The sequence below is a fragment of the Astatotilapia calliptera genome, chromosome 16 (assembly GCF_900246225.1).
Source record: "Astatotilapia calliptera chromosome 16, fAstCal1.2, whole genome shotgun sequence".
Classification (NCBI taxonomy): domain Eukaryota; kingdom Metazoa; phylum Chordata; class Actinopteri; order Cichliformes; family Cichlidae; genus Astatotilapia; species Astatotilapia calliptera.
This window is the reverse complement of record NC_039317.1, coordinates 33,993,098-34,013,935: the sequence shown is the minus strand read 5'-3', so window position 1 is coordinate 34,013,935 and position 20,838 is coordinate 33,993,098. Positions and strand designations below refer to the sequence as shown.

Sequence of the window (20,838 nt, the reverse complement as noted above, 5' to 3'; positions counted from 1 at the left end):
GCAAAACACTCCAGCAGATGATTTCACAAACAACCCTGAGCTACAAACCACTATCTTCTGACTTCCTACCATCAGTATTTGCCAGAAATAATGATGCTTATATCTGCCGGGAAGATTGCCATTTGATAAAGTTGTCAACAGTGTGGCCGGAAGATCACTCAAACCTTTTTTCCATTCTCTCGGTGAACTCTACGACATAATAAGACATCCTGCCATGCATATGTAAGAGCCGTTTGCTATTTCAGCGACTGGGTCTTTGATTGTCTCCTCAGCACGACTACTGTTTTGTGCTTTTCATGAAACTGTAGGTAAATATTGCTCTCGTTGAAAGCGCCAGAAAGTGTGAAAAGTTTAGGCCGAGCGTGCCTGCTGTAGGTTTCTGTTATGATGCTATTTGTTGTTATCCCCGCTGTACATATTGCATCCATCTATGGGCGTGCTGGATGTGGAAGTTGCAGTCTCCTGCTGCTCTGGGCTGATTGAAATGGTTTACAATGTTTCGACTCTCTCTTTTCAGAGAGCCTTTTCATCCTCCACTTCTCCATTTTACAGCTCGATTCCAGCTGCTCTAATGCCTCCTCGCTGGTCCGGGGAGGCGACGGGCGAGCTTAGCAGGCGACTGTGCATCCTATGCAGATTATGATACCACCCTAGGGACGCGGGACTCTATCGAGCATTTTCACAAGTACAATTCAGACACACATCAATAGGCTAGGTGACGACCACACAGATGCAAGGCCTGAATCATGACACCTCTCCTCTGGTGCTCGTCGTCTATATTAAAGAGTCGGGATGCTAAAGAACACAGCAGATCGTGACATTTACCCGACAGATGAAAAACCACTGCGACTTATAACCAGGATCAGCAGTGGTAGGTGAAGGTGCTTTGCCAAATATAACCAGCTATTAAAAGGAGATATGAAAGCAATGCAGCTCCCTGTGGGCCCAGCGCCTCGAACACACTCTCGCATTCTCCTTTAAGACGAGTGCAGCGCGAGCAAGAGTTCACCAGGTAACCGCTGCCGCCCTGACAGCAGCACCACGCTGACCTTTAGCAGAATTTGATTTGGACTCCTTATCACATATTACTCACACGTTAATAAGAAAATAGAAACTCAGCACTCATTAAACTTGGGTGGCCTGAGTAAATAAATAATAATAAACGTATGATGGTAATTAGCCAGCGTTGCTGCTAAGTGTTTGGGTATGAATATTTACAAAGACCGAAGCCTCACGCGTGACAATTATGAACCAGCTCGTAGCGCGTTATGACGCTCAGACTTTGTTCTGTCAGAAGCAGGTCTGTTTAATCGTTGCTTAATGAAACTCTGTCTGTCTTCATGTGCTAACACTGCACCGAAAAACGAAGAAAATCTTCATTTGCTCTGCCTTCATCTGTTAATGATATCCTGGATAATTTCAGCACAAAACTACAGCTTATGCCTGCAGTCAGAACTGAAAATCAAAAGAAATTAAAAGAAACGATTTCTCTGGAAATACAAACGCTTCTTTTTTCAGCTGTCGATGGTACAATAAACCGAACCATTAACCCCTCACAATCACAGGCGCTTTAGGGAAAGACGTGAAGTTCCTGCTAATTTCCAGTAAAGCACTGTGGCCATGACAATCTGAATTACGTTTGTTTTAAAAGCTGCACTGTTGCTGCCGTGCCTGTTTTCACATCAGCAGACTTGTCTGTGTGTTCAAATCCTCTACCTGAGAGGAACAATAATTAACCGCTCGCTGTTCACACGGCCGTCTCCTACAGCTTTCAAAACCACTTCATTTTAACCCCTGCTTAACAAATACAACTGTTCTGTCATCTTTAACTACAGACCGATTTCCTACCATCATTGCTCTTTTAATAAATAATCACAGATTAACACAAACACACTTAACAGTGCAAATATGTGAGTCTGAAGTTCTCAAAGATCAAAACGAAAATGAAATCCTTGCTAGCAGAATGAAACCCGAGGAACAATCACATGAAATTATTCTCACTCGACTCCACACAAATTTATTCCAGATCGATTTTTCTTCCTCAGTCATCTGTGTTTGTCCAGTGCTTTTAATTGGAAACCCCAATTTAAAAAACACTTTTAATAATCACACGTTTCAGTTTGTGGAACTTTTTTAAGGAACAACTGTGTGCAGAAAAAAATAAGCTTTAAATAAGTATGCAGTACACATGAAATACATGTGCATGTGCACGGGACTCTCCAGAGACATGACAGCTGACATTAAACACTGAAACTCTTTAATATTGCTTCATCCAGAGTCCTGATATTATATAAAGTCAATGCAATATAAGCAAAAACTCTCAGTGTCGGTCCAGGTATAAGAATAAACATTCAGCACACATGGTTAGGGTCCTGTGTATGTGTGTCTATGACTCTCTCTACTTTAGACTGCACCGTGATTCATAACAGCTCTGCCTGTTTGAATTGGTGGATGTTTTTATACTGGATGTCGTTCCAGAAAGATCCAAGAATTTTTCTCTCCATGTCACAGTATGAAAAGCAGAGCCACACGTATACCTCCTCCAACAGATCTGATTTTGTTTGCTAACATGCAACAAATATTTGTGTTACTTAACAAACCATGAAACAAAGTATTTGCATTATTTTCCATGAGTAGAACCACAAATATAACCTTATTAATAATAATGAGAATCAGCTCATTCATCTCTTTTAGCTCTCGCATAAATAAAACCGTCACATTAAATCAATTTAAAAACGGTGCACAGAAATCTGCTTCGATCTTGAACTGCAAAAGTATTTTACAATGAGAAAAAACACACTTTTCTCTGAGAATACACTTAATTTGAAGAAGAATCCTGTTTTATTCATGTCATAAATTGGAGTAATAACAACGACCTGCTGTTCAGGAAGAAGACCGAGGAAAAAGCAAAGAAAGGATGAGCTTAAACTGCGGTTCCACTCTCCAGAAAGTCATTAGGTCAGAGAAGTGTGGAGGATGTTCAGCAAGGGGCCTTCAATAATGAAGAGCTTGTTTCCACAGGGAAACATTGCCTGCAGCGTACATTCACACTTTGGCAACTATGGAAATGAAAGATTTTGAGGTGCAGAAAGGTCTCAGCGTGATGCTGGGAGAAGCTGGCTGTCTAAGACTCCTTAAATTGGTAGTTGTTTGATTTGGCAGACGGAATTTTAAACTCAGTGTACACAGCTTATACTAGTTATAAAAGTAGAACAACACAAACAAAACACATCGATCACCGTGCAGTAAAATAAGGTTTTTATATTGTATGATGATGAGGCTACAGGACACAAATCCTGTGCAGACTCGCAGCCGTTCACTAAGAATACAGATTTAAGCAATGCTAGCAGAACAGACTCCCTGGCTGTGCTCATGCTGCGCGCCATGGTCTCAAACCCAATCATACGCACCCTTCAAACTGTCCATTCAGCTATCAGGCTGGCCCTGCAATATTATCAACCCATCAAAGTATTCAAATCTGCAAAAATATCAGTGTTTGTTGTATTTTTGTCTCAGTTTTGATACTGATGTTGCACATTCTCTCTCAGCTGTAATACATAATCTGAGTTATTATCTAAAGTAATCAGACTACACATCTTTTCCCTTTTATATCTGTTCACCGTGTGGAACTGACTGCTTCGTATTCTATGATATAACAAAATGCACACAACGTCATGTTTGCATGCAAGTGAAAAACTACAATAACACTGAGTGAGAGACTTTCAAAGTACTTTATGGTTGCAAATATGATCATACTGCCCGAAGGTCAAGAGACTAAAGAGATGATTACCGTGACCTTGGTTTTATCAGGTCACACAATGTGACTGCTGGGAGGTAGTGAAAATGTACACTTTATTTTTGTAGCCATTTAACAAAAGAGATGAAACGAGTCGCTGCCACATTTTTTAGACATTGTCCAGGTTACATGTGGCAAATTGAGTTGAGCAAAAGACATCATCCTGGTGCCTCCTTAGGGATACTGTAACCTCAGCGATAAGCAACATGTCCCGTGTGAGTATTGTCTGGGGCAGACAGATGCTGGAGCATGACCTCTGATAACTTTGTCAGGAAGCCTAGCGTGATGGCAGATAAAGCAAAAACCGGTGCACTCAGAACACAGGCACAGAAAGTTCATTTTTAGATTCTCGCTACTACATCAGAGACTACAGGGAGCTGATACGCCTTGTCCTGACCAGCTGCTATGAGTGTTGAATCAGAGCACTGTGGTAAATATGAGTCAGACATGAAAATGTTGGTTAGCTGAACAAGACTAAGGTCAAGAGGAGACCATCTAAAAATGAGAACTGTCATGTCAAGTTCGCCAAAACTGATGACGACAGCCCTTGAAGATGCTCTTTTATTAAGACTGTTTATTTTTAGAAACCTTTTTTTTTTTTCAAACTACTGTAGTCGATTTCAAGTAGCTTCAGAGAAAAGCCCTGACACACCTGTCAGGAAGACGTACTTGTCAAGGCACTGAATGTGCTGCTGTGGTGAGCTCCATCTCCAGAGAGGTCGCTTAGTTATAGAAGCTACGCGTCAGGTAATTTCTACTTCTGCGTAAAAGATTAGGAGATGAGTCACACAGCCAATTACTGTCATTACAATGTCTCGTGACATTAATTCACACAAGACAGAGCAATCTTGATTGTTGTACAATCTCAAAGGCTAATAACAGGTGGAAAAATGTAATTGCTTTCATCTGATGAGCCAAACTCACGAGCCAGGAGATGAGACGCTCTAAGAACAATCACCGCTAAATCTACAGTCTGTCATATAAGTTAACTTTGGGCTTCTTGATTTACCGAGTGAAGTGAAAATGTAAATGTGGAGGCAGATTTATAGAATTATGAGAGTTAGTGATGTGTACAATAAACCAACACGGGAATTAGAAAAAATACAGAGTAGGCTTTCCTTACTCACTGAGGATGACCATTTGAACAGCTATTTAATCAGTTAGTTGATTAACAGGAATCTAATAAACAATCATTTTGATTGGTGATTAATCAAACCAGTAAAGCTGATGATCCATTTTCAGTTTTGAGGATTTGCTGCTTTTATTGTGATCAAACACAGAGTGTCCTTGGATTTGGACTAATCGTTGAAGAAACTGTGCTTTGATTAAAACACAAAATAAGTCCTCTAAAAATAAATTCCCTCCAATGAATATTCATCATTACTGAACATTTTTATGCCTAAAGCTGCAGGTATGAATTATGCTTGGGTAAAATGCAGCTCCAGGATGGCCTGTGCACTGTGAGAGTGTTTGAGGTTAGAGCGCCTACAGTCTGCTTTCTATTTACGCTGCGTCGTTCATGTTGTTCGTTATCCTCAATAAGTCTGTGTGTCAGAGATTTGTGCAGTACGTGTGCACAAGGCTGCCACAGACTCGTGTTCAGGTTCATCATCATATGCTCCGGTCTAAGGAAAACAATCGTATAAGCAGGTTATGTAGTTTTGTTTTAATTACAGGGTCTTTCCTGTTACTTTCTGATGTTATCAGTTTCACGTAAATTAGTTTATGAAGACAAATGATTTTATAATGTAAATGCAGTAAGACGAGAAGATGCCGTAAAAGCCACCCGAGGGAAGATCCCCACACTTTAACAAGGTCAGGAGTCCAACTGTGTGCTTCACTCTCTCCCCTCACAGACGAGCTCTGATAACGAGAAGAGATATGAAAAAAAGCATCAGCAGTAATTGCTGTTTGCACATCAGTTTAGTTCTGGAGAAAGCAAACATAGAACATCACCTATTTCAACAATGATAACACCCATGCCACCAAACGAGCAACATAAACGGCTCCTCCACACGAAGGCGTCCGATGCCCGACAGCGACAAACATTTCACAGACAATGTGCCACTTTCTCATCGCCGTGTTACGTCCCTAAAATACTTCCTAATTGTAAAAGCGGCACGAGAGACGTATTAATACAATAATAACCCTCCACTGAGTTTGATGAGACCACCAGAGTAATCATTTTAATTGTACTGTACTCTAATCACAAACTGGATGAAAGATTCAAATTTTTGGTCACTGCAAACAAAAATTTAAAATTTGTAAAGTTAAAGTATCCAAGCATGACGATGCATAGAGTCAATTTAGGACTCGCCTGTTTTTTTTGTATTCATATTAAAACACTGGTGCAACATACATCACAAACACATTAATTTTCCATCTTTATCAAACACCAAATATTTGGATTTCCTCTCAAAAGAAGGAACAGCACAGATATGTGAACCACAGTCACAGACAAACCTCCACTTCGGCTGTGCTTTGCATAAAGTGTTTTAATATTAGTGATAAAGTGTTTTATGAAGGCTTTTCATCGACGTTCCTGCCAGAAGGAAATTGGACTGAAGTACCAACACTTCTATATGTTTCTGATCTGGGTTTAGCTAAAGGACACACAGAAACCGTTCTTTGTGAAATCAGTGGTGAGTGCTAATTAATTCTGTTAGCTAGATTTCCAATGTTTCAGGGTCACTGCAGTCAGCACTCTTGGGCCCCGGTGACGAGACAGTAATACTTTAGATTAGAGGACAAATCAAATCTTATTTCCAGTGTTGGAGGATGTATTGGTGCAGTTTGGCCTCCGAGCTTGTTTTCCAGGGTTAGGAGATGAGTGTTTGTGTCTGCGCTTTACTAGCCGCTCCAACTATTCAGGCTAAACAAATGCAGCATCAGGGAAAGCCTTGATTTGATTTATGCCCATAAGTGTTTCTATAACAATGTGATGCAACATGAAAACTATGAATTTCCAGAATTAATACCAGAACTTGACGACTGAGCACGACTCCCCATGAGGACCTGAACATGACCACCCTGCACACTTTGGTCACGTTGGTCTCTGAGAACCTCGTCCCAGCCAGGACACACGAGGTGAGGAGGACAGGAGTGCGAGATATAAAAGCTTCGGAGGCAGAGGTAGACCTGCTGCGGGACGTTTTTGGATGGTTTGTGTGTATTTGCTGAAAGTCAACCCACTGTCTATGCAAGTGCCAAGGTAGTTAAAGCTGCTAACACGCTACACTGTGTCTGTGGGACAGGGCCATCCTGTCTCCGAGTCTATGAGACGCTTCTTTGTCTTCACGTACTTAAGGTGTGATTCAATTCAATTCAATTCAATTTTATTTATATAGCGCCAAATCACAACAAAAGTCGCCTCAAGGCGCTTCATAGATACAGAGAAAAACCCAACAATCATATGACCCCCTATGAGCAGCACTTTCGCGACAGTGGGAAGGAAAAACTCTCTTTTAACAGGAAGAAACCTCCGGCAGAACCAGGCTCAGGGAGGGGCGGGGCCATCTGCTGTGATTGGTTGGGGTGAGAGAAGGAAGACAGGATGATACAGAGGACGGGGAAATAACACACTACAAAGCACCAGTTTCTTCACAATCGCAGGATACAACAGAGGTCATGTCCCCCCCTCAGCAACCTCTGTGACTGTAACAAAGCAAAGGGTTTATTACTTCGTGTCATGACCACGACACCAACGTAATGTTTCTCCAGTCGCCTCCTCTGACATGATGAATTCCACCTTTTTAATGCTCCATCATCAACACACTCACACACGTTTTCTACACAAACACGTTTATTTCTTAGTTCTTCTCATTTAAATCTGATTTCACTCGGTCATAAAACATGAACTTAGCTCCTGGTTCTTTTTGTTTGAAGTCTGGATGATTGTCATTTTGAAAGTGGTTATCATTTCCTACCAGGTCCACATTTAAAAGGTTTGGTGGAGCAGAGTCCCTGAACTGATTCTAGGTGTGAATAAGACGTGTGAGTGCGATTGCCTTTGTTATCGTATGACAGAGCTGGTTTTTGTTTCTCTGCTTCTTGAGTAATGTGCTAATGTGCGTTGATGTGTTCAGCTCAAGCTCTGTGCATGTTTAATATCTTGAAACAAAAGCAAATTTTAACGATTATTTATCGTCATCTGTGGACAAAATTTCTTTACTATATCACAGACGTTCGTACTGACACAACCCACATCCTAAGGATCGAGAGAATACTTCAATCATTTTAAAGGCTGTGAGAGCGTGCCTGATATCTCTCCTGGTTTGATGATTATTCACGACTGTGTTTTCTTGTCCTTGGTAAAAAATTAAAAAAGAAGTGCATTCTTCACAAAATCATTTCCAAACAATTTCACAGCTTCTCGTTCTTTGTCTTAAATTTCTCATGCAGACTGTTGGTAAAACACTTAGCGCGACATAACTTATTAAAAACTGCAGGTTTTTGCACCGTATGCATGTAAAATCAGGCAAAGCTAACATGAAACAGAAAGGTGTGATAAATCTAAAAGCTATCAGCAAAAAAAATCCAATTATTTTTCAGGAAAAAAAAAATGTTTGCACTAAACTTCAATTGTTGACGTGAACAAGGCCACAGAAGCAATCACAGGAACGTGCTTTCTAAGAGAAACATATTAAATCTCAGTAAGTCCAGAAGGGTTTTTATTTCTCTTGGGTTTTGTTCTTGGCATTGACTGTTTCAGAAACAAGTGGCCCTTATCAGGCACTGAGCAGCGAGAGATACCTGTGACAGCCGACATGTTTGAGGCCCAAGTGCTTAATCTCTGGTCTCTGCTCCGGAGCAGTGAGACACATCACTAGAGCAAGGAGGGAGTGACTGCGTGCATCTCAAACCAGCTGACACAAGAAATGGAAATGGAAAAAAACACCCTGCATGAGCTCGAGAGCACTCCTCTAATCGTATCAAAGACTTCTACAAACAAACATGGGTGAACTGTGATTGATGGGAGCGCAGTTAATAGGTCTCCCAATCCAACGCTGTGAGAGAAAGGAGGGTGCCAGAGACCAGAGATCAATAGCAACTCGGAAGCATGTTAGGGGATCATACTGAATCAGATTGATGACAGCTGGTGGTGATGCATTTGGCAATCTAATTTTAACACAAAGTAACTCAGTGATAGTGCTGCCACAAAACTGAACTCAATCCTTGCGGGCCAACAGCATCACAGCTGTAGAGAGACACCGACTCGTGCTGCAGGTGGAGGTAGGGGCAGCAGCACTGTTTTATCTTGGATTTTCAATTCGTGCTCCGTGCCATTAAAGTGCATTAAATTATTCACACTTTGTGGCAATCTCGCAAATATTTTAGTCCCAAAAAGCTCTTTCGGTGGAGTGCAGAGCTTGGACATACACGCCAAACCGACAGAGAAAAAATCTGACTTGTACATGTCCTAAATGCAGGCCCACAATTTTTACCGGCTGCACATTTGATGTAGCCACTCACGGCTTTGCACACAGGCGTGAAAACGACGCCAATAATTTCCTTTTCTATCCTCCATCTAACTGGATTGAAGCATAGTGAGCTCTGCCAGGGAAGGCAGCCACAACACAGACAGGGCATAGACATTCATTGTAGAAAGGCTTAATTTGTGTATATGCATGTGCTTCTCCGAGTGCTGGCATGTTGGTGTGTGTGTGTTTGCCTTTGCTGAGCTCGTACGCTAATCAAGAAACCATAAATAGCGGGTGCCCTATGTAAATGTCTCACACTGTGCACTGTCCTGGATCGTCACTAAAGATCATTTAATTCTCCGTATTCATTAATGGCTATGCTACAGGTCTTTAAGGCAATGGGTTGTGAAAATGACTGAAAAACAAATCAGGCAAAAGACAAAATATCATCTGGTTAGCCGTTTCTGCATAAGCATTTTATGTTTTAAGCCATAAAGGAGAAATATGGATTATTGCAGAGGTATAAAATGAAACACCTCAGTGGTTCAATATTTCTTAATTACTCTATGTGCCGATTTCTCTTTTAAGAAGGACACAGCGCAGCATCACCAACTGGCCTTAGGTTTGTCTGCTGAATGAAGCTTGTTGGGGGATGGATGAATCCCTCCCCTGTTCTGGTTTTCTGAGCCAAGTCTGCATGATGGGGCCCTGAGCCTTCGGCCTGTGCCAGGTGGCAGCTGGGAGAGAGAGTCCCCGGCCAGGCCTCAGCAGCCCTCTCTCTGGTCCTCTGGCCGCCACCGCTGCCACTCGCCGAGCTCGACGAGCTCGACACCAACTCTACTGACCTACAGATTGGTCGGGAGTACTGGTGTTGACCCTTTTTCCAGATTTCTTTTTCTGTGTGTGAAATAAATTCTTTGTGCAGAACATTTTTTTAAGACACGGTGAAGCGCTGTTCTTCGGTCTATTCCAGAGTCGTCACGAAAGTAGGATCCAAACTTGATACCGACACCCGGAAAATATTCAGTACTATTTTCAAAACCATGAAAGTTAATCAGCCTTTCTAAAAATAATGATTATAATAATACTGGTCTGAGTAAATGTATTCATCTACAGCCATTTGTCCTGGTTCGGCACTGATGGAGCTGCTAAGGTAACCTGCCACTGTTTCTGTCTAGTGGTCAGCTGAGTAGCTTCAACGCTAGCATCGTAATGCTAGCTCATTGATTAAACAGATGGCTGAAACAGCCATCGCGTACCTGGCATGTACCACCCAGGTTAACATTTATTACAACTGTTCAATATTTTGGTGCAGTTGAAACGGGAGCTTTACCGACCTCGTGTTGCTGCACCACTCTTCACGTGTTCAGCTGCTAGTGAGGGGAGGGGCTGCTCACCTGCCTGCATGCAGCAGTGATGTGAGAAGAAATGTTGTTTTTTATTTTAACTTTAAAAAAATGTCAAGGCTTCCACACAACTGTGTTAAGTAACTCTAAAGAAACTGTCTGACGCTTGTTTAACTTTTACTAAAACATTGAACTGACTCAGAGAAAAGCTATTAAGTTAACCAGCACTAAAAGAAAATGAAATATCACTATTGTTGGTTTTAAATATTCCTCTTTAGTGTACTCATCAAACAAATAAATTTTTTAAGATTACTTGAGTCATGTCTGGTATTTCAATGAAATACTGAGTTTTTGTAAGTCAATTCAATACCTCTTTGTTTAGTAATTTCAAGATTTTAGAGTAAAACAGTGAAATTCACAGGAGTTCTCTCACCTCTTTCCACTCAGTCATTTAATTCTGAGTTATTTTAATCTTTGGCTCTTTTCTCCTTCCCCTCACTCCCATCCAATCACAGCAGATGGCCCCGCCCCTCCCTGAGCCTGGTTCTGCCGGAGGTTTCTTCCTGTTAAAAGGGAGTTTTTCCTTCCCACTGTCCAAAGTGCTTGCTCATAGGGGGTCGTCTGATTGCTGGGGTTTCTATGTATAATTGTAGGTCTTTACCTCACAAAATTAGACATTTTTTGCACTAAATTGAGTTACTCAACACAGTTGGATAGAACTACTTGACTTTTTCAGTAAATCCAAATCAATTTTTCAGTTCAGTTTTTAATTGAAATAATATAAATGACACTAATATATTAAAGAAAACATAATTTGTTCAGTAATTCGGTGCTGTTACAAATGAATTTCATATCTGATAATAATTTGTCATTTTAGAATAGATATAATATTTCAGTCTAATTTTTTTTTTTGACAAACCTACTCTGTACATGCTTTCATGTATCCACAGTACTAAAAGATACTAAATTTTTTAAATTTTGGTATCGAAACATACTGTAAATAGCAGTTCTGGTGACATGCTGACTCTGTTAATGTCTGATATGGTATTAACATGAAAAAGAAGTATTCTCTGCCCAGGTACAGTGATAAATCAAATCGTAAATCTTGTTGAAGCTGTTTGTTAACCAGGAGATCATATTATTAATTATTCATATTACAAGTTAATAATTCAGAAAAGATTGTACCACAAATATGCCAACATCTGTAACCAACAGGACATAGCTCTCCATACATGGTGAATGCTCTCGTCTGTAAGACCTCAAACATCCAAAAAATAAAATAGTTCAACATCATCTTAAATAGTTTGTAATACTAAGAACATTTTCTGTATCAATTTGTCATTTCTGGATACATGTGTGCAATATATAGCTGTTAGCTAACAGCATGCCAATAGTGAATCCGAGAGCGTTGTTTTTATCTAAACACAAATCAGTAACAATAATATCAGCCTGTCAAGTGTCGGGTTGAGCTAGTGATGCTGACGGGTCTTTCCTCCGTCATATTTGAGCAGCGCTCCACATACATCCTCTGTAGTGAAAGGTCCCAGTTATATCTCAGCACTGAGGGAAAGGTTTGTCTCATGCACTCGTTTTTTCATGCATTTTGCCAAATGATGTCAAACGAACAAAGCACGCCGTGGTTCCTGTAGGCCCGTGTAGACATAATGGAGGAACTCGATGATGGCAACAGTATGATTTACAGCGTAAGAATCCACCGCTGCTGCATTGAACGTCTGTACATGCTGAGCACACAATTGTATCTCCTCAGGGTGCTGCCTCCATCCAGCTAGCTGTTCACCCTTTCAAACTGACAGACATACTTTTAGCCTGCGATGGAGGCACTTTTCACCCCTTAGGATACCTCAAGAAAGACGTTTGCTTAACTCAGACCTTGAGCTCCACACTCAGCTGCATACTAACTCTAACCTTTACTATACAGCTGGTCAAAGCTACACATCCCTGTTTCATTGTTCATTTTAGCAGATGGTCTCATTGGTGCATAGATTTTTTTTCCATGTTAAAAGTACATTACCTCACCCTTACATTTCATTTTATGATGTGTTCTATCGTGTCTGTCACCTACTGATGACCTCATACTTAACTCGACTTATGAGAGCAGCAGCGTATCCCACTACTGCTCATATGAGCCCTACTTTCATTAGCATATTTGGCAATAAAGCAGTAATGCTTTCCTGCATTAATAATTCATTCAGAAGTTTTTTATAAGAGGAACCATATCTGTATACAGCTGAGTTAAGTTCTTAGATTCAACGCCAGCATCAGGGGATTTCTCTAAAGACAAACTTGCTGATTCAATATTCACCTTTTAAATTATGTAACATTTTGGAAAAATCTAATATCAAACCCCATGCCACCCACATAATTAAGTCTTCCCAGAACATTAACCAAAACAGATCATGTGGGTCAGAAATCTAGCTCCTCCTCCCATTGATAATCAATGCTACAAGTCAATTTACAGCCAGTGGCTTCCACAACCTGAGCCCACTGCATTACTTATTCAATTGTAGCCCATTAAGACTGTGAGAGCTGATATTAAAGGTGACACGAGCAAAAATCTAACAGCTTCCTTCAATAACTGTGTTCCATACGAGGCGTGCGGGGCCGGATCACTGAATTCGACTGTAGCTCGAGGCCATGCTTCACCTCTGCCCTGAGATAGATGTAAGAGCTCAATGACAGCAGCACTTAGCTCACATCACCAGATAGATGTGTCAGCTGTTTCAATGTCTTTACATAGCTCATAAAAGACTGAATGCCACCCTGCAAAAGTGCAGTCTAAGCACTTGCCTGAAACAAACCTCAGAAATCCTGCCACGACTATGATGTTTAGAGGACTTCTGGGAGGAAAAAGAAAATACAGAGGTTTCGAAGAAGTGCTCATATATACCTGCATCTGACCTTCCGCAGACGTAACGAGCTGACAGGCTTTTTCTGACAACTTGTCTGGTTTTCTAGCCAAGACAAACTTATGAAGCAATACTTAACAAAAAGCACCTGAAGCACAACTCATGGATGCCAACAACAGCAGCAGCCAGTAACCACTTCACAAATGTCTCCTGGCTAACAGAGCGCAGGCTAATGCATTCGACGGCACACTGCGTCTGTGTTTATGTTTTTACCAGTATGATTTCTTAAATCATCAGAGCAGTCAGGTGATTGCAGGTTATTTCAGTCCTTAAGATCCCCGCTTGCTGAGCTGCACGCTTTTGCTGCCTTGTCAAAACAGGATGTGGACAGAAAATTGAGCTACAAAGGAGCCCTCGCAGCTGGAGGCCTCTTCTAGCGTTAATGGTTTCCAGAAAAAGACGTAAAGCAGCTATGAAAACAGAATTTGGTCCAACCTTTGAAGGTCACCTGCTAGTCTCTATCTAATATTTCTCCCCTAAAAACAACACCCTGATCTTCATATAACACCAGCTTCCAGAACGCCAACGAGAACATGGAACATGTCTGTTTATTTTGTTTGTTTGTTTAAAGGTGCTAAAACCAAGTGATTTACATAATATCCATTTATAAAGTCCACTCACAGTTTACTGTGTCCTAGCTGTCTGTTGAATGAGTAAGGGTACAAAGGCGACATTAAGCAGGGCGGACATTTTTCAAACAGTTCCTGTAACCCTACATTATTTAACCCTCGGCTTCCTGTCACAGTCGCTCCTGCCGCTACAGCCAAATCAGCCCCTTCAGGTTGGCCTCCGTCATTTCTGCTTCTGAGATGTGTTGCTATCCTCGCCACGTGTACCTGTCTGCCCACCTTCATGTGTGAATGTACAATATTAAACTGTTCCCTCCTGCAAGGTTGCTTTTTGCACTCATGTTCTCCTCCCCGCCTGTTTTTGTTAGCACGGTTACAGATAAAGTTTGTACATCACACTTTCAGTCTCAAGTTTATTTTTGTGAACTCTGGAATTGCTAATCAGTCCTGGAGCCTTCCTCCGGTTTGTGCCTGAGCAGGAGCAGATTCCTGAGGTTACTGATATGTTTGTGTGGTTTAGCAAATGGCCTCTGCATAATCCTGCGAGGTCTAGCAGAGCAGTTCGAAACGAGTCGTGCAATTCGACGTGAAAACGTTTCGGTAACAACTGCAGGTAGCAGTGCTTACATCAGCCTCCTCTTTTGGCGCTCTTGCCGTACGCGGTCCTCTTTGGCAGACTTTCTTGTGCCTTCTCGTACCTTAACCATCTCAGCTGAGCTGTCATGATCGTGGTGCTAATACTGGCCACTTCTGCCTGCTTCAGCACTTCAGAGTCAGGAACTTTGTCTCATCATCTTAAGCCCACGATGCTCCCTGAGAGTCACCTCAGGCAGTGGAGGTGAAAACAGTTCAGCATTTTGGAGTGATGACTATCAGTCTCACATGCATACAGAAAAGATGAGAGGAGCTTTACAGGCTTTCAGCTTCGTTTCTGAGTCATTCGCTGTTCGTATCGACCCGTCAGCCTGACAAAAGCTGCGCCTGCCTGCACAGTTGATGCAGCACGCTGTGGCTTTAACAGTTCAGTAGAATTAGAGTCATTAAACACTAAAAGTTAAAAAGTAAGAAATATACTGAAGCATAAGTTTGTATATTCATAGTTGCAGCAATATTTTAAAATGTACAAGAAGGAAGAAAATTTTTTCTGAATAAATAAAAATATATTACAATGATTTAATAATGAGAACATACTTAAAAGGATGCCGAAGACATGCTTTTGTTTCTCAAATGGTCCAAAAATGTTAGAATTATCTTGCATTTCTTACAGTGTGCCCTTCAGCACTATATTCATCCTGGTCACACGTTTTATGTCTTTATTGTCCAATGATGAGTGTTTAGACAGTAACATTTCAGGAGCTCACAACTGAGAAAATCTACAAAGTCCTTATCTCTGCTGGCCAACGAGCTGCACATAATGCAGACACTGAATGACTTCTCCCTCATCGTGATTCTGGTGCTTGCCTTTGCACACACACACACACGGGCACTTACATACACTTCTGCGATGGTATCTGGCTATCTCACTTAATTAGCCTCTAAAGGCAGCCTCCCTCGTATTAGTGGATGTGCCTTGCACTATACTATCGTCTCTTAAATAGGGTATACGTTACAAACAACCTTGAGCTGTTTGCGGCTGGTGATGCTTATCTGGCGCTGAGGTCAGTGCATGGCATCCAGGTTTTTGGGTTTTTTTTAGACAGGTAGTGCTGCGGTGTGTCCAAATTTCCAAGCCTGTCCTTTTGTTAGATGAGCAGCGTACTGCCACACCAGCCGATCAGGTCAGTCTGCTCAATGTTAGATGGGCGCGAGCGATAAAAGGGGAAAAACAAGGTGGAAGCATTTCAAAGAGCCCGTGCCATTGCAGGAATGATTCTGGAAATGCCTTTTATTCATGCAGAGAAAACCACGGGCTCACTACTTGGCATTCAAAGTAACAACGCTGCTACCACAAAGCAAATTAATTTCAGACTAATTAGGATAAAAACCAGCTTTGGTGTTGAAAGAAAAATGAAACGCTATTATCATTACCGTCCATTTAGACACAGCTACAAGAGCTCCCATTTATCCTGGGTACAAATGGAGCAGGACAGCACACAGAGATACAGGGTCCAACTTTCCAACTCGGATTCTCTGAAAGTAAATTTGGAACCTTTGTGTCTATGAGTCCGCCCCATCCTATCTGCTGTCCTTCTAAATACTGTTATAGCAGCTCGATGAGCCATTATGATACCTGTTTTTACTCTGATTCAAGCCACACCTCCACCCTCACAGAGCAGGAGGCAGAGAAAGGTAGCTGGTTTTTTGTTGGTTTTGGTGATTTACAGTGATTGGAAGGCAGGCTCATGAGTCTCCTTCGTGAAGGTCTCACAACAAGCAAAGCAGCCCTGACAAAGATGTGTCTGCTGGGGAACAGAAAGTGGGAGAACTATGAAGCAATCATGTCCACTGACAACAAATCGATGGGCATGCAAACATGTTCCTTACAACTGCATGTTACACTTACCACAGTTTGTCTTTGGGGGACGATTAATGCAATCAGCCCCTGACTCAACATGTAAGTACTGAAATGGGAGTTTTGAAAGGTTCACAGTAAAAGTTGATGTTTGACTATAAGGATAACTACTTCAGTTCAATCCAGTTTTATTTTATACTGTAAGGTAGACCCTACAATAATACATGCAAACTACTAAATCACAAATATTTTGTGTAATTAAAAAGATAACCTCCTTTGGGTTTTCAGAAATTCTCCGTCCTTGCATACTCTTAATAAATTCCTGTCTATGAATGCAGCTGTTTAAAAAATAGCACGAGCCTAATATGCGCTTTAACTCGATAAAATCCTGGCAGTGCCTGCTCGGTGAAGCTTCGTTCCTCTCGGGGATCCTGCTCTGTGACTCGGATTTTTAGATTTCCCCGAGCCTGTGTGGCGGAATTCAGATTCACCTAAAATGATTCCCGACATTACCCGAGCACGGAGCCACTGCGCCGCGCGTCCGCACGGCACAGGTATACCGGAGAGACAGCACGCACTCCGGCACCGGGCTCGGCTCTGGTCACCTGCTGCATTGGAGGATAGCACTGCTACGCACCTGCAGTCAGAGCCGCCGAGTCCATCCCGGTATATCCACGGGAACGTTCCTGAAAATGCCCACGCGGGAAAGCGGTGCAACACACACGCTCGGGGGGGTCACCGTACAGGTGGTATCGTTATTTGTGGTCCAACAGCTGGGGGGGCATTACAGTGAAACATCCTCAATTACAACACACAGAGACGAGCGGACTTAGTGAGGTATGCCACCGACCATCAACTCTCCATCGTTCAGAAACACATTCACATCCAGCTGCTGCTGCCCGTCACGGCGCCCACACTGCACTAAAGGCGGCCCGCGCTGCCAAGTTTCACCGGACTGCGCATTCCCGGCGGCCCGGTGGCTCCTTACCTTTCTCCTCGTCCGACACCGTCGAGGGCTCGGCGCACGGAAATAATCCCGAGAACAGGGCAAGAAAGGCGAGTAGAAAAAACTCCGACATGTTTTCGGAGAGCGGGCTGTAAAGAGCCACGGTGCTTCTCCTGCTCCTGCTCCGGGTCCGGGTCCAGTCTCCCCCTCCACCACCACCCGGTTGTCGAGCGCCGTTATTCGGTGATGTCCAGCGGAACCAGTGCGCAGAACAGTGCAGCGCTCCTCCGGCTCCTCCACAAACGCACACCGCCGCTTTTCAGAGCGAACAGACGCACCGGAGACGGCAGGAGAGAGGAGAGGACAGGAGAGGCGGGGTGGGAGAGCAGGGGGATAAGGAATGAGTACGTTTCCTGTCTTTTCTCAGTGATTAAATGCCGTCAAGGTGGCGCAGCTCGCCTGAAATTAATCAAATCCGTTCGCTGTGCAGTCAGTGGAGTGGGTGGGTGTCAGCCTGAGGTCCAGGGGTGCAGAGGGGGTCCTTAAAAAGAAGAAAAAGTCAGAGGATGTAGGATGAGATGTGAGCAATCTCGTCAGACCAGTGACTTCACTGCAAATACAGAGTTATGCAAAAGCACATCCAGGGGGAAAAAGGTGCATGACTAAGAAGAAATAAGAGCCTTTCTCAGGTGAAGCATCCAGAGTGACTGCACAGACACAGCTAAAACAAAAAGCACTGAAGAGACCACTGCAGTGAGGTGTTGTTTAGCATAGATCCAAAGCACAGGCACCTCGTTACTGTATATCACAGTGATTCAGGACTTACTCCGGCTTAATGTCAGAACGGAACTCTCTGCTGGTCCTCGAATTTGGGACCAATGTGATGCATGTTAACAGGAATGTGTGACATATTCCAGGCATGCATGGAGACTGATGCTTAGTAAAAGCAAGGCCGTGTGAAGAATAGCTACCAAACTTTCTGTGTTCATGTGATTTTATGTGTTCTTTGTTTTTCACAATGAACTGACCGAACCTCTATTAGGTCAGACACTGCAGTCTCCCACACCTATCCTGTCCTCTCTCCTCAACACGTCGGGATGTTACGCCTCGGGAGTGAGAACGGGCTCCTCTCCTTGTATTCAGGCTGACAGGCTAATGATGGAAATTTTGGAGGAAGTTTGTTTCAACTCTAAAGTATGCAAATGTGCAGGTAGTTCTTATTTTAGCTCCTACAAGGTTAGGAAGTCCCAAAGAGCAATACCCGTTTTCAAAATCTTTATTTGTTCTCCTTTCAAGTTTCTCTAGAATTAAAAAATAATAATAATGAAAGAGATGCAATGAACAGGAAAACTGCAGTGTGTGAACTACAGTAGGTCGAACCGCTCCAGTCTTTGCTGAAAGAAGCTGGTGATAATAAGCTTGAGAGGATAGCTGTATGTTTTTTAAATATCTTTTAGATTTGTTCATGAGACTAAATGTTGAGTGAGGAGGTGATTTTATCCACCTTGCTGCTGTCTGCTGGTACACTGGCAGGAGTCGCAGAATTTCTGCTCCTGTTGTTTGGTATGGATGCTGCATCTGAGCTGACTGTGGGGGATTTCAGAGGAGCGGGGTGGTGTGGCATCGTGGAGAAGTGGTGGTGGGAGAAAGAAAGACCACTGAATGAAGCACAAATCAGGACAAACCCAGAATCAGGTGCAAAGGTGGCACTATTTTACTGAAGGAGTACAGGAAGTTTATTTAGTTGTAGGCGGTGAGAATAAATCAGCAGTGGGTACACATATTGTACTCATAGGTACTTCATTGTAGTGTGCCTAAGCTTTAACAGAAGCAGATGCAGCAACTGATCCTTTTAACACTGAGCTCAGTAACTTTCTTGGAAAAAATCATGTTAAAAGCATTATTCGCATGAGCCGACGTGGACATAAGTCTTCAAAGTGCTCGGAGAAATCTGGCTGTGTAAGTAAGAGCTTGGTGAAGAGCGTCCACACAGCACAGCCTGATCACGAGATACTGTAGTGCAGCCACAACGCCTCACTGTGTAATATTCATTCATTTACTGCATGTTGTGTAACACTGTGAGGAGCATGCACTGTTCACAGGTAACAGTTCCAATGCTAATCAGTAAAGGCTAGTGCTAACGAAGCCTAGCTCGTGACTAGGGATGGGCACCGGTATCCGGTGCCATGATGGCACCGGTTCTGACATAAACGGTAGTAACCAGACCGAAAAGCAGCGCACATTTCGGTGCTTTTTTTCTGTGCTTTTTTTTCCTGAATGTCACACACTTTGGATTCTAGCCAATCATTTTACCTTTGCAAGCGTAGTAGGCGGGCCCAGGTACGTAGGTTCTTTTAGAGCAGAGCTACAGATTAAAAACGCCTAAGGCGAAGCGGTCAAAAGTCTGGCTGTACTTCACAGCAAAATATGCAAACTCAGCAGCAACAAGTGCTTTAAGCTGATACTGTGATACTGTCAAAGGAGGTAACACCTCGAATCTGATGAAACACCTGACGACGCATAGCGTTTTTTAAAAACCGAGAAATGCGCCGTATTTGACAGCTTGCTGCGAGACCTCACACCGAGCACATCTACTGCGGGTGGGTTGCCTGTTATCGGACCGGAGTTAGCAACATCCCCCAAAAACCCGAAGAGGAGAGTCCTGGCCCCTAGCCCTGCCAGTGTAGCAGAAATGATGAGGATGATGATGCAGCAGCAGCCGTTCTTCTCTGCGTGAGTAGCTTAATGTTGTCCGTGTGTAATTTACGTTGAGTAGGCTAACCACGTTATTACATTAATGCATGTAAGGTGAACTAGCAAACATCATCATAGCTACATGCGGCTGTCTTCTTGTTTGATGGCAGATACTCCCTTCACCCTGGCCAAAAAGGCTAAAATGACCAAAGAAAAAGTGGAAAACAGTTAAACATGAGAGGTTTTTGGACAAAGTTTGTGTTTTTTCCATTGTTTAAGCACTGCTTCCAGCCAAGAGTGATGCCATATATGCCCCATAGCTGCAGAAAAGGCTAACATTGTTATCTTTTTACAAAAAAACAGCTAAACATGAGAGGTTTTTGGACAAAGTTTGTGTTCTCCATTCTTTAAGCACCAGTTCGAGCACCGTTTAAGCACCGGCAGCGTTTCAAAAGTACCGGTTTGGTACTGGTATCGGATAAAACCTAAACGATACCCATCCCTACTCGTGACCCAACGCAGACAGAAAAAGTGCAAAGCTGTCTCCACATTTTCTCTTATTCCAAATGCAAGTTACATCAAAACATATTTTTATTCACTCAGTCATCCCGTCACACTGCTAAAAATCCAGCGTGATAATAAATGGTTGCATTACTAACATTAATGTGAAACAGTCACACTGCTAGCA

At 42.6% G+C, this 20,838-nt stretch overlaps 1 protein-coding gene across 4 annotated transcripts in view; it reads right to left on the bottom strand.

The window, feature by feature from the left end:
- The window catches only part of lrp1bb (low density lipoprotein receptor-related protein 1Bb), a 270,260-nt gene extending 251,275 nt beyond the window's left edge, over positions 1 to 18,985 (bottom strand). For 3 of the 4 annotated variants that reach the window (XM_026144138.1, XM_026144140.1, XM_026144141.1), the window contains exon 1: positions 17,499 to 18,167. In XM_026144138.1, the coding sequence (XP_025999923.1) occupies positions 17,499 to 17,589 (91 nt within the window). In that variant the 5' untranslated portion in view covers positions 17,590 to 18,167. Of the gene's footprint in view, positions 1 to 17,498; positions 18,168 to 18,960 lie in introns of those variants that run through there. The other variant, XM_026144139.1, reaches the window with a different exon arrangement.
- Between the last annotated feature and the right edge of the window lie 1,853 nt (positions 18,986 to 20,838).